The sequence below is a fragment of the Panthera leo genome, chromosome B3, assembly GCF_018350215.1.
Source record: "Panthera leo isolate Ple1 chromosome B3, P.leo_Ple1_pat1.1, whole genome shotgun sequence".
Classification (NCBI taxonomy): domain Eukaryota; kingdom Metazoa; phylum Chordata; class Mammalia; order Carnivora; family Felidae; genus Panthera; species Panthera leo.
Window position 1 is genome coordinate 70,071,928 of NC_056684.1, and position 13,337 is coordinate 70,085,264.

Sequence of the window (13,337 nt, forward strand, 5' to 3'; positions counted from 1 at the left end):
CAGTTACCCTAATACATAATTCAGGAGGAAAATATTCTTAATTTCTACAATCATCATTTTATTACTAATGGGTCATGAGACTCAGTTGTCCATGGCTGTCTTCTTTTACTGCCAATTGCTTTCTTCTTTTCTCTTCATCAAATAAGTCTGATGATGATGATATGTAACTTGGTGGAATGTATCAAATTTAAAATTTTATTGGGTTATGTCATTCTCATTTATTTTACTTAAAATATACTCATTTACTTTAAATATAATAAATGTGCAATATTATATTAGCTTCAGGTGTACAATAAATTGATTCAGCAGTTTTATACAGTACTCAATGTTCATCAGGATAAGTGTAGTCACTGTTTGTCACCATAGAATGTTATCTTTGTGCACTGTTGGTGGGAATGTAAATTGATGCAGTCAATGTGGAAAACATTTTCATTTACTTTTATTACTTGAAATGAAAATATTTTGAGGCACCACAGAGAATCACTTGAGTCTCATACGTTATCTTCCCTACCCTTTTGAGGAATATTAATCTTAGTGTTGATTAACACCTTCATTATTGGGATCACTGTTTTCAGACAACTTAATATGCTTTTCTATTAAATCAGAGGTATGAGGCACTGAAATGGCTCGTGACTTTTTATTTTCAGATCAATGGGAAAATTTTTTTTGCCCTTGTTGGAGTTATTTATTGAGAACATGTGAAGGAGGGGACAAGAAATAAATTTATGAAAGTTATTAAAATTTAGATAAAAATCTATTATAAAAGCATAGATTTTGAAGTTAGAGTTTGGATCTGATTTTTGGTCTAGTACTTGGAATTTCTGTGGCAACCATTAAATTTTATAATGCTGAGTTTTCCACTGAGAATAATAATATGCCCTATTTTCATCATTGTGAAGTGAAGAGAAAATACATGCTAAGTGCCTCATCTGTGGTTAAAACTCAATAAATAGTTATTTCGAATCTCATTTAGTTTTCAAAAACCTGAAAATTACAACATACATGAATAGGATTATATTGGAAAGGTTTGTGTTTGGATACATAATTCAGGATGTTTTATTGCATATATATGTTGTGTAGGGAAGGATTGCCAGTTCTCAAGATGTGGCTTATATTTCATACAAAATCGTATACCTCAGTGTCTTCGGACGATGGTGGTGGCAACAATGACCATGATGTCTTTCATGATTGTAATGTTTCAGTTAAAAGGTCGATCTGGGACTCACATGCTTCTTCTTTATTTTTCTTATTGCTTTTCTCATGTCTTTATTCCTGAATGTGTAGATGATTGGATTTAAAAGGGGAGTAAAAATGGTGTAAAACACAGAAAGGATCTTATCTATGGATATCTTGCTGAATGGCCATATGTAGATAAAGATGCAAGGTCCAAAGAACAGCACCACCACTGTAATGTGGGCTGAGAGAGTGGACAAAGCCTTGGAAGAGCTGGTGGAGGAGCGACGCCGGACAGTAATTAGAATGATGCTATAGGAGATGAACAGAAAGGTGAAACAGAACAAAGCGAGTAGTCCACTGAATGCAATGACCAATAGCTCCAGGATATAAGTGTCAGTGCAGGCAAGTCTGATGACCCGAGGCAGATCACAAAAAAAACTATCCACAACATTGGGACCACAGAATGGTAAAGTCACTGTGAACACCATTTGGCTCATAGTGTGTACAAAACCAGTGGTCCAGGAAAGAAGTGCAAGTCCAATGCAAACATGATGGTTCATGATATTTTTGTAATGGAGAGGTTTGCAAATAGCAATGAATCTATCAATTGCCATGGCTACAAGCAACATCATCTCACTTCCACCTAAAAGGTGAAGGAAGAACATCTGGGCCATGCAGCCTTTATAGGAGATAGCCTTATATTCACTAATTAGGTTACAGATCATTTTAGGAGTAGCAAAGGAGGCCAGGGACATATCAATAAAGGAGAGGTTGGCCAGCAGGAAGTACATGGGAGAGTGTAACTGAGGGTCCAGTTTTACTACAAAGATAATCATGAGGTTACCTAACACAGTGACTACATAGATAATGGAAAAAACCAAAAATAAGCAAAGCTGTAACTCACGAAACTCTGTGAGGCCCAGCAAAATAAACTCAGACACCATGGAATGATTTTGTTTCTCCATTTGTTTGGTTGTTGGCATATGGTACCTAAAAGCAAAAACAAAGTGAATTAAAGTCTATGAGTTAAAATTGAGAGATGTAATACATATTCACTTAACTTTGCTTCCCATCATCTACTGAAATGTGCAAAAAAAATCAAGTGTTGAACAACACTGAATCCAAATTTTTTAAAAAGAATAAACATAATTTCTTAGCAATGGTTATGAGGAGTTTCTGCCATAAACCAAGATGTTTGAAGAAAATTGAAGCCAGCAATACGTAACTCATATCTGCACTGATCTTAAGAAAAGTGAGTATCTGAGTTGGTGAGAGAATTTAGAGATTCTTTGCCTCCTTTTTAGAATATTTGGTATAGATTTGTTGGTCTCCATAGGAAAAGAAGAGGACGCTTCCATCTCAAAATCTATTTCCACAATGCATAATAGTAAGGGGCATATCAGTGAAGGAGAGTCCAGCTGTTTTCTAACTGAGAGACAGGACTAAAAACAATGAAATTAAGTAGATGGAATATAGAACATTGAGAATCTAAGAGTCAGTTTGCAAGCTGTTGCTGAAAGTCAGATGAGCAGCAGCAGTATAAACCCTAGGAGTTTTAGACATTTGAGTCGATGGTTGGCCACATGGAGATGGCTTCTCACCTTCTTTTTTTCTGTAAGGTGGAAGAAAGGCTCAGATATGTGGGTCTTCTCCAAAGCACTCTGACTTTACCTCTGGGCCTATGAATTGAGTAGATTGGAAGGTACAGTGCTCAGATATGGCACAAATGGATGCTTGCTGCTGGCTTCGCACTGCCTCACTTAATTTATTTTCTCTGTCAAGTGGCTAAATGTCCTAACAGATTTAGTATAGCACCCATATCATTTATATATGGATGGTATAATTGTAGAGCTCTGATAAGCAAAAGGGGATCTGTAGGGAATACATCTATGTGGTTCTAGATGACATCCATGTAAACATGAATAATGCCAGCCATAATTTTTGAAACAAGGTATCGAGGCAGATATATGATAGGTGTCTACAAAAAGATAGTAGTAACAGAACAATTTTTTTGAGGCTTGAGAAAAATGTGACATCTGAAAAAAATGAAAAAAGTGGGGAAAAAAAAAAAAACCACAAAAGAGTTTATATCTGACTGAGACCTCATTCATAGAAAAAGACACAATTAGTTTTAAATATTTTGATATTTTAAATATTTTGAAATGTTTTAAGAATTTGGATAGTATAAGAAAAACATAATTAAGATATTCATACTATTATTCAGAATTAACATATATTTGTATTTTATAATTTTGCTTCACAATTTTTAAATAAAATAAAAACTACTGGCATAGGTAAAGTTCACTTATCATCTTACTGTTTTGTGTGTGGCTTAAAAAATGAAAAAATGATATCCTATCATAACAACATTTTGTGAATAAAAATTTTATTTTTACTGAGGAATTACTATTATTAAATGGTACAACCATCAGTTTGTTCTCAGTTTGTATTTATAGGTCTGATTCTACTTTCTGTTTCTTCATTTGTTTTGTTTTTAGATTCCACATATAAAAGAACATGCTGATGGTTGCCAGAGGGAAGGGAATGGGAGGATGAGCAAAATGGGTGGAAGGGAGTGGGAGGCACAGGATCCCAGTCATGTAGTGAATAAGTCAAGGGTAATAAAAGGTCAGCACAGGGAATATAGTCAATGGGATTGTAATAAGGTTGCATGGTGACAGATGGTAGCTATGCTTGAGGTGAGCTTAGCATAACGTATAGATTTGTGGAATCACTATGTTGCACACCTGAAACTAATGTAATATCGTGTGTCAACTAGACTTAAGTTTTTAAAAATGGTGCAATTAATGTATATCTATTTGTTTATTTACATGTGAAAGACTTTTCCAAGATTAAATAACTAGAAGTAGAATTACTAGGTCATTTTCAACTAATCTAATAATGTCAAATTCTCAACAGAGGGTTGTACAAATTTACACAGACACTTCCCTACAAATCTTGGTATTTTGTTAACTCTCATTCCAACTACTATTTTTTGTTGGAATTAAAAAATGGTTCAGTATTAGAAAACTCTAATTAACAATATTGAAGAGATAGGTAGACAACATAATTTTAGTTGACAACAAAATACCCATTAATAAAAAGATATATTAGGTTCATGAATTGTAAATTTGCCGATTCTTATTTTAAAAAAAATTTAATATTTATTTATTTTGAGAGCGAGAGAGAGAGAGTGCAAGCAAGGGAGGGGCAGAGAGAGAGGCAGAAAGAATCCCAAGCAGGCTCCACACTGCCAGCACAGAGCAGATGTGAGGCTCGAATTCACAAACCATCAGATCATGACCTGAGCAGAAATCAGAGTCAGATGCTTAACCAACTGAGCCACCCATGTGCCCCTGTGCCAATTATCTTTAAATTCATGTGTATATTCAACATAGTCCCTATGTCAATCCAAGGTGAGTTTTGGAAATCCACAAGTTTATTCTGAAATGTATATTGAAATGCAAAAGGCCAAGATGAGCCAAGGCAATTTTTAAAAAATTTTTTTAATGTTTATTTACTTTTGAGACAGAGAGAGACAGAGTATGAATGGGGGAGGGTAAGAGAGAGAGGGAGACACAGAATCCGAAGCAGGCTCCAGGCTCTGAGCTGTCAGCACAGAGCCGGATGTGGGGCTCGAACTCACAGACGGTGAGATCATGATCTGAGCTGAAGTCAGACACTTAACTGACGGAGCCACCCAGGCGCCCCAAGCCAAGGCAATTTTGAAGAACACAGCTAGAGGATTTATACTATCATATGTCAGGGACTACTTTGAGCTATATAATAGAGTTTGATGTTGGCTCAAAAACCTAAAATTAAGCCAATGAAACTGAAAATAGTAGAAAAGCTCTACTTGATGATGACAGCAACAAAAAATATAGTAAAAGACATTTCTGGAGAGGCAAACAGAATTATTCAATGGTAAGCCAGGAGGGTTGTACTGTAAGAAGTTAACTGGTGCTGATGGCCCTTCTTTAGAAAAAGAAGCTCTTCCTGATGTCAGAATTCCACACTATCAATAAATGCCAGCAGTTGGCTTTATAATATTCTCCTGAAAAGCTGACTTCAAAATTCGTATTGCTTACCTTCTGAGGTTTGACATTTTAATCTTTTCTCCTGAGTTTGTTCTCAGGTTTGCCTGATTAAAACACAAACTAGGGAGCAGGTGAGATCACCTTCCTAGGCCCCATTACAAGGCTGTATGCAACAGTGACCCAGCCTCTGTCCGCTTCTCCATGAAATGAAAGAAGGAGAAACCTTGCCAGATTTTTACTTATTAAGTTTTCCTATGAAATTTTGCATTTTTGACATGTGACTCTGCCATGTGAGATTGTGGTGTTTGCCTTCATGCACTACTTACTGTGCAAATTATAGAGTTACAGCATTTCAAAGAATGAGGACCCAACACAGGAAGAAAAAGCAAAATACAACAGAAAGGCTTGTTCAGACCTACATATAAACTCATATGTAACTGTAATATATAACAGAAATAGATTTTGGGATAAGTAAGGAAAATATTCAGCAAATGCTGATGAGGCAACGAATTTGCAATCTGGGATTGGAGATCAGATTCCCAGACTGATTTTTCATTTGAAAATAAATTTCAGAGATGTTAAAGATTTATTTCCCTAAAAATATAACTTCTATGAAATGAAAAGCAAACACAGGTAAATATTTTAACATCATGGAGCTGATAAAACATTTTAGATAGGATGCAAAAACTAGAATCAGAGCTGACTTTCTGAGAGTGAAAATAAAAAAAGTGAACATACATTAAGAGATGAGAATATATTTTCTACAAATGTGGCAAAGAGCTGTTAGCTCTGATTCATAAGAAAAGGTTAAGAAAGAGTGGAAAAGTGGAGAAATCATCTGGATTGGCAATTCACAGAAGTAGAACTATAAATATCCTTAAACACAAAAGTGTTCAACCTTATGATAATTAAAGAAATGCAAGTAAAAGTAACAAAAGAATGGGAGTTTAAGAACTCCTTTTTACCACTTTTTGTATTTTGGCATGATATTCTTTTGGAGAAATTTGGTACTAAATTTTTTATATGAGTTTTGTCACATTTTTATTCTTTAAAAAATTTTTTTTTAATGTTTATTTATTTTTGAGACAATGCGAGACACAGAGTACAAGCAGGGGAGGGGCAGAAAGAAGGAGATGCAGAATCTGAAGCAAGGTCCAGGCTCTGAGCTGTCATGTCAGCCCAGAGCTCGATGTGGGGCTCAAACTCATGGACTGTGATATCATGATCTGAGCCGAAGTTGGATGCCCAACCAACTGAGCCACCCAGGCGCCCCAAGTTTTGCCACATTTTTAAAAAGAATCTTCAGTTCTGTGATTTTTAGTGTTAAGTTTCCAAAGAAAAATGGCTGAGTGTTCATTATCCTATTGTCTTTAATAACCTAAAATTGGACAGCTCCTCCAAAACCCATCATTAATGGCATGACTTAAAATGGAAATCTAGGTTCTTCAGTCAGTTAAGTGTCCGACTCTTGATTTAGACTCAGGTCACAATCACACGGTTTGTGAGTTGGAGCCCTACATCAGGCTCCTCACTGCAGGTGTGGAGTCTGCTTGAGATTCTCTGTCTCCTTCTGTCTCTGCCACTTCCCCTGCCTGCATGCTCCCTCTCTCAAAAATAAATAATAAACTTAAAAAAATGGAAATCTATATGTGGTCTTATAGAAAAATGTATTAGATATATTATTAAATTTTAAAATGTCATTATATTTTGAATAGATTATTGTAGCACATTGTGGAACATTATGCACCTATATACAAATTTCATACAAATCTCAGAGAAACATGGATGCATTAAAGTATCAGAAGTGCTTGCTTACTTCCGGTATATTAGCTTATAGACTTAATGCAGATTCTAATTTTTATAAGGCAAGTTCTATAAAATAAAATAAAGTTGAATTATATTATAGCCCTGGATAAATGCTCCCTAAAATGTAGTTGGTATTTAGCTAAGGACTTCAAATCAGAAAATCATTTATCTTAATATAGCTCTAAAGGAACTTAAAAAATGTATAAATAACTTGCTGCTTGTGATGGTGATAGGCTATGCTGGTTTATCATCTAATACCTAAAACATTCAGAGGTGCAGCAGCACTAAGGTTGATTTTATGGATTCGGCAATCTATTACAGACAGCCATGGCTGCAAACACGTTCTAAATCACATATCCGTTTTTGACAAAGCAACTTTACCAAGAAAGATGGGAAGATGTCTTCTGCAGTCTTTTCCCTTCAGCCCTTCTAATATGTCCTCTAAGAATTCCTAGGAAAATTCTTGAAAAGGAGAACAATAAGGGAGACACATCTATTGATATTTAAATACGTTATAAAGCTAAAGTAATGGAATGATACTTTACCTTCTTAAGAATAGATAGAATAAATAAAAGGATGTGAAAAACCTGAGACTTTAGTAAAAGAATCATATATTAAAAATATGCTGTTTAGGATAAAGGTGGAATAACCTGGGAATAAATAGGCTGGTGAGCTACATAAAAATGAATTCAATAAAATGTCTTAAATAAAAATGAATACAAATATTTTAAATACTTAAATAATAGTTCAAGCAATAAAGGATATAGAGAAATGTAGAAGTGAATTATATGCTTTGTTGTATTTTATAATATTGGCTTGGGATCATGAACAATAGAAACCACAGAAGTTAGTTAAGTGAAATGAATAAGCTCTCTCATACTTAAACAACATAAGCCGCAAGAGCTGAAATGGAGAAAAATAGGCAAATGTTTCTATTTCATTAATATCAAATTCTTGTAAGTCAATACAGAAAATTTCAAGAACCCTATATAAAAATAAGCCAAGGTCAAATACAAAATGTTTAAGAAAATATATATATAATGGTTGAATATGTGAAAAAGGGAGTGTAATTTCAGTAAAATATAGCTTGAGGTCATACGCATCAAAGTGTTTCAGGGCTTTGCATTGGGTGCTATAATTATACACCTGATTATATTTTTCTATATTTCTTGATTGATCACAAATATTCTTATTAAACATGTTCTCCATTTGAAATTGCAAAATTTTTTAAATAAATTACTTTATTTAATAAAATGCATACGTAGAGATATCTTTAACGTTTCTTATGCATACCTTTTTATTGCTTTGGGAGTTGTGACTGAAAGTCACTGAGGCTCTGGAGTTTTTCACTTGCCCCCACTTCCTTCCATGTTCTTTTTTTATGTCCCCGTTTTAATGAAGGAGAACTCCCTTTTATTTTGAAACTGCAGAAGACCAAATGAGGAATATGTCAATTAATGACCCTGCGAAAACCTTGCATCTTATAAATGAATTCCCTCGGGAACTAAATGCCATCATTTGGCAAGCTAGATTATTCAGTATCTCTCTTTAGTGTGTAGATTTCCCCCATAAAAAAGAGACAGAAAGAACCATTACCAACCGAGCGATATAACCATGTTCCTGTGAATAGACACAGATATACAAACTGTGTGTCTCTTTAAAATGTAATAAGTTTGATTTTTTGAAAGTCCAAAGTAAGAAGAATTTAGAAACATAAGAGATAAAATTCATTGTGTTATATTTCACTGTATTATGTAAAAGTCTTCATAAAACTTTGATGGCCACATAAAGCTTTCTTTAATCCTATCATCTGAATAAAGGTGAAGAGTACCAATTTAATTAGAAATAACTGATTCCTCAGAGTCACATCTCTCTGATACCTTTTTAATTTTCCTCTATAATTAGTTCCTCTTGGATTTGTGAGCTCTATTGGTACTGCATTGTGCCAGAATACTTCCTGGTTAAAATGAAAGCAATTTGCTATTGTTTATTTGATCTCTTCCTTGTTAAACAACAGCTGACTAATTTCTTCTTTCTCACATTGGACTGCCTGTGTTTATGAAGTCAACTAATGGCCTGTACAACCAACTATTTTGCCTAATCATGCTAATATTTCAGTAAACAGCTTGGTCAATAGTGTCCAAAAATACTTTATTGTTGTCATCTCTGAATTGATTACTTCATTCATTGATTACTTCATACATTTGTAGCTTAGACACTTAGGAAAATAACACTTATTAATGGGGCTTGTGTATTATTTCCAATGCTGCTATAGTCATTCTTGTATATTTCTTATGGACATAACCACTCATTTCTCTTGGATACATACCTTGGAGTGGAATTACTGGGTAATAGAGTAGGCATGTCTTTTAGAAACTACCAGAGGACTCCAATGTGGTTGTACCTATTTACACTTCCACAGGCAATGTGAAGAGGTCTAGTTGTTCTACATCCTTACCAGACTTTGGTATTGTCAAGACTTTTTAATTTTAGCAATTTTGTTAGGTAAATTATAATCCTCACTGTGGCTTAACTTATATTTCCCTGATTGTTCATAATGTAGAACATTTTTTCATATGGTTATTAATTTTTTGAATATTTCCTGTTGTGAAGTATCAGTTTACCTCCTAGTGTCCAATGCTTATGAGTACTTGCCAGGAGAGAGAGGAAAACCAAGAAAACCTTTTAAAGTTTTATTTATTTTTGAGACAGAGAGAGACAGAGCATGAGCAGGGGAAGGGAGAGAGAGAGGGAGACACAGAACCTGAAGCAGGCTCCAAGCTCTGAGGTGTCAGCACAGAGTCCAATGCAGGGCTCAAACTCACAAACCATGAGATCACGACCTAAGCTGAAGTCGGATGCTTAACTGACTGAGCCACCCAGGCGCCCCACCAAGAAAACCTTTTAACTACAGGGAACAAACTGGTGGTTACCAGAGTGGAGGTGGATGGGGGGATGGGTGAAATAGGCAATAGGGATTAAGGAGCACATTTGTTGTGATGGACACCAAGTGTTATATATGGAAGTGCTGAATCACTTTACACCTGAAACTAATATTACACTGTTATTACCTAACTGGAATTTAAAGAAAAACTAAAAAAAAAAGAAAATTAAAAGTTGCATATACTAGAGAAGACATTTCAAATATGTATTTCTAACAATTCTCTTATTTTCAAAATATATGAAAAACACAATAATGTAATATTCACAATGTATGGTATTGTTTTGGCACAATTGACATTTTAGGCTTGATAACTCTCTTTTGTGGGAGATTGCCTTGAGCATTGTATGATATGTAGCTGCATTCATAGCCTCTATCCATTACATCCCATAGTAGCCCTGACACCCAAAAAGGTCCCCCGATGTTACCAAATGTCCCTTGGTTGTGAACCACTGATATATCCCATTGGATCAATAATAAATGCAAATATAAGGATATAGATTTAGAGTTATTGTGTTATGTGCAGGTTTCATGCTTGCAGTGATGTCTCTGGTTCTTTTTGTTCTCTGCCATATAACATTCCACTCACAGAATTCCCCCTTAGGATCTCTTGTAAGGCTGGTTTTGTGGTGATGAACTGCTGCTACAGTTTTTGTTTGTCTGGGAAAACTTTCCTCTCTCCTATTATAAATGACAGCCTTGCTGGATAAAGGATTCTTGGCTGCATATTTTTCCTAATCACCACATTGAATATTTCCTGCCATTTCCTTCTGGCCTGCCAAGTTTCAGTAGATAGGTCTGCTACTACCCTTATGTGTCTACCCTTGTAGGTTAAGAACTGTTTGTCCCTAGTGGCTTTCAGAATTCTCTCTTTATCTTCGTATTTTTCAAGTTTCACTATTAAATGTCCTGCAGAAGATCGATTCCTATTAAATCTGAAGGGAGTTCTCTGTGCCTCCTGGATTTCAAAATCTATTTCCTTCCCCAAATTGGGCAAGTTCTCAGTTATGATTTGTTCAAGCACACCTTCTGCCCCTTTCTCTCTCCTTCTTCTGGAACTCCTATGATATGGGTATTATTACATTTCATTGAATCACTTAGTTCTCTAATTCTCTCCTCGTGTTCTAGAATTTTTTTATCCCTCTCAGCTTCCTTTTTCCCCTAATTTTATCTTCTATTTCACTTATTCTCCCCTCTGCCTCTTCAATCATTGCTGTCACTGCCTCTAGTTTATTTTGCACCTCATTTACAGCATTTTTTAAATTCATCATGACTATTTTTTAGTTCCTTGATCTCTGCAGCAATATACACTGTTGTCTTCTATGCTTTTTTCAAGCCCAGCTATTAATCTTATGACTATTATTCTAAATTTTTGTTCAGTTATATTGTTTATATCTGTTTTGATCAATTCTTTAGCTGTCATTTCTTCCTGGAATTTCTTTTGAGAAGAGTTCTTCCATTTCATCATTTTGGCTAGTTTTCTGTCCCTTATGTGTTTTAAAAACTTGTTATGTGTGCTGCACCTGTGAGCACTACTGTATTAAAGAGGGGTCATACATTGTCTAGGGCCTGGCCTTTCAGTAGGTGTTTGTTAGAGTGTGTTACTAGCTGTCTGTTGTTGTGAGTCTGGTTGCTTTATCTTCCTACTTGTAATTATGTTTCAGGCCCTACACCAGGTGTGCCTTGATTTGTTTGTTGAAGTAACCCTGGAAAAGAAAACAAAAAAACAAAGAAAAAACAAAAACAAAATCAAAACAAAACAAAAACCCAAAACACCAGCAACAACCAAACAACAGGGTGGGGGTGGTGTTGATGGAAGAGGCCTTATCCCATACAAAGAGAGAAGTGACCCGGGTGAGGAAAAAGAAAAGAAAAGAAAATTGACCAGGAAGAGAAACTATACAGCTTAATCCAGAGAGAGAGAGAGAAAGAGAGAGAGAGGAAAATACAGAAGGAGATACAGAACAGGTATAAAGAGAATATATTAAATATGTCTGGTTAAACAAACCAACAATAGAATAACCAGACCAGAGGAGTGAAGAAATAAGGAGGAAAGGAAAAAAATTATTTATATATATATATATATATACATATATATATATATATACACACACACACACATATAAATTATATGTATATATATACATATAAATTATATGTATATATTTATAAATATATGTATATATATAAATATATGTATATATTTATAAATATATGTATATGTATATATATAATATATATATACATATACATATATATATATAATAAGAATTGTCCAAGAATTAAATCAGAAAATCCAAAACCGCTGGGCGCCCTGGAACCAATGACAGCACTGTTCTCGAGGAGGGACTGTCTGTTTCATTGGCGTCAATCCTACTCCAGTAGATACACAGTTACCAGGCAAGGAGGGGTGTGTTTAGTGTAGGCTGGTCCCGCCTCCACTGTGGGCCCGCTGTTCATTCCCTCAAGCCATACCTTGTTGGTGATAGGGAGAAAAGTAACACCCCAGTCTCTCCTCCAAGGACCAGCTATCCCAAACCATTCTGTTCAGGCTGTCCTCACAGTGCAGTGGGCCTGAACAAGGCAGTTTGTCCCTCTCCGCTGACTCCTGCGCCTCCCTGGGACTCAGTTGGGACTTAAACCCTGATGTCTTTAAGGTTCCTACTCCCTTCGCCCGGTTTTGGGGAAGTGCCACTCCTTTGACCGGTTATATAACTTCTTCCCACAGCACTCCAGGCAGAGGATTGCTTTCTCCCACTGCAGACTGTGTCTCTGGACTAGTTACTGAGCCCTGGGCTGGCTCCCCTCCTCCCCAGGTGTGCAAACAGGGCAGCCGGCCCCACTCCAGAGAAAGCCCTGTAGTTAGAGATTGGATCTTTCTCCCTCTCGGTCTGTGGTTTTTCTCTTGTCCGTATAAATACTTCCACAGTCTCTCTTTCTCTTCCCTTTGGCTCTCTGCCCAAGGGGATCCTTCCTATCCGTGTCTACACTGCCCGTTTTATCTCTCCCAGTTTGCAGTCACACACCTATGGCCTGCCAGTTTGTCCCCGTGGGCCCCTGAAGATGTCTCTGTCAGGTCATAGCCTGGATTCTTGGAATTCAAAGTCCTTTGGCCTCAACTCTGCTGTGTTTGAGGGACGAGAGAACTTCAGGTCCCTCTACTTTGCCATGTTGGATCTCTGCCCCTATATATAACCCTACAATAGGCATTTTTTAAATAATCAGGGAATTTACAGGATGACATAAACATGAGAAAAAAAAATATTAAAAAAAATCAAATGGAAGTTTTAGGGCTACAAAATACTATATAGAAACCAAAAAAATCCATTCGAAGGACAAAGGAACATCAACAACAAAAATCCCTGGATAGAAAATAG

General features: G+C 35.8%; 1 protein-coding gene across 1 annotated transcript; it reads right to left on the minus strand.

Moving 5' to 3' along the window:
- Positions 1–1,202: 1,202 nt before the first annotated feature.
- Positions 1,203–12,970, minus strand: LOC122221239 (olfactory receptor 4K13-like). Its single transcript, XM_042940554.1, has 3 exons — positions 12,436–12,970; positions 8,313–8,443; positions 1,203–2,166 (listed from the first exon to the last, which is right to left on the minus strand). Exon 3 carries the CDS (start codon positions 2,157–2,159, stop codon positions 1,203–1,205), a length of 957 nt encoding a protein of 318 aa, XP_042796488.1. The 5' UTR covers positions 2,160–2,166; positions 8,313–8,443; positions 12,436–12,970.
- Between the last annotated feature and the right edge of the window lie 367 nt (positions 12,971–13,337).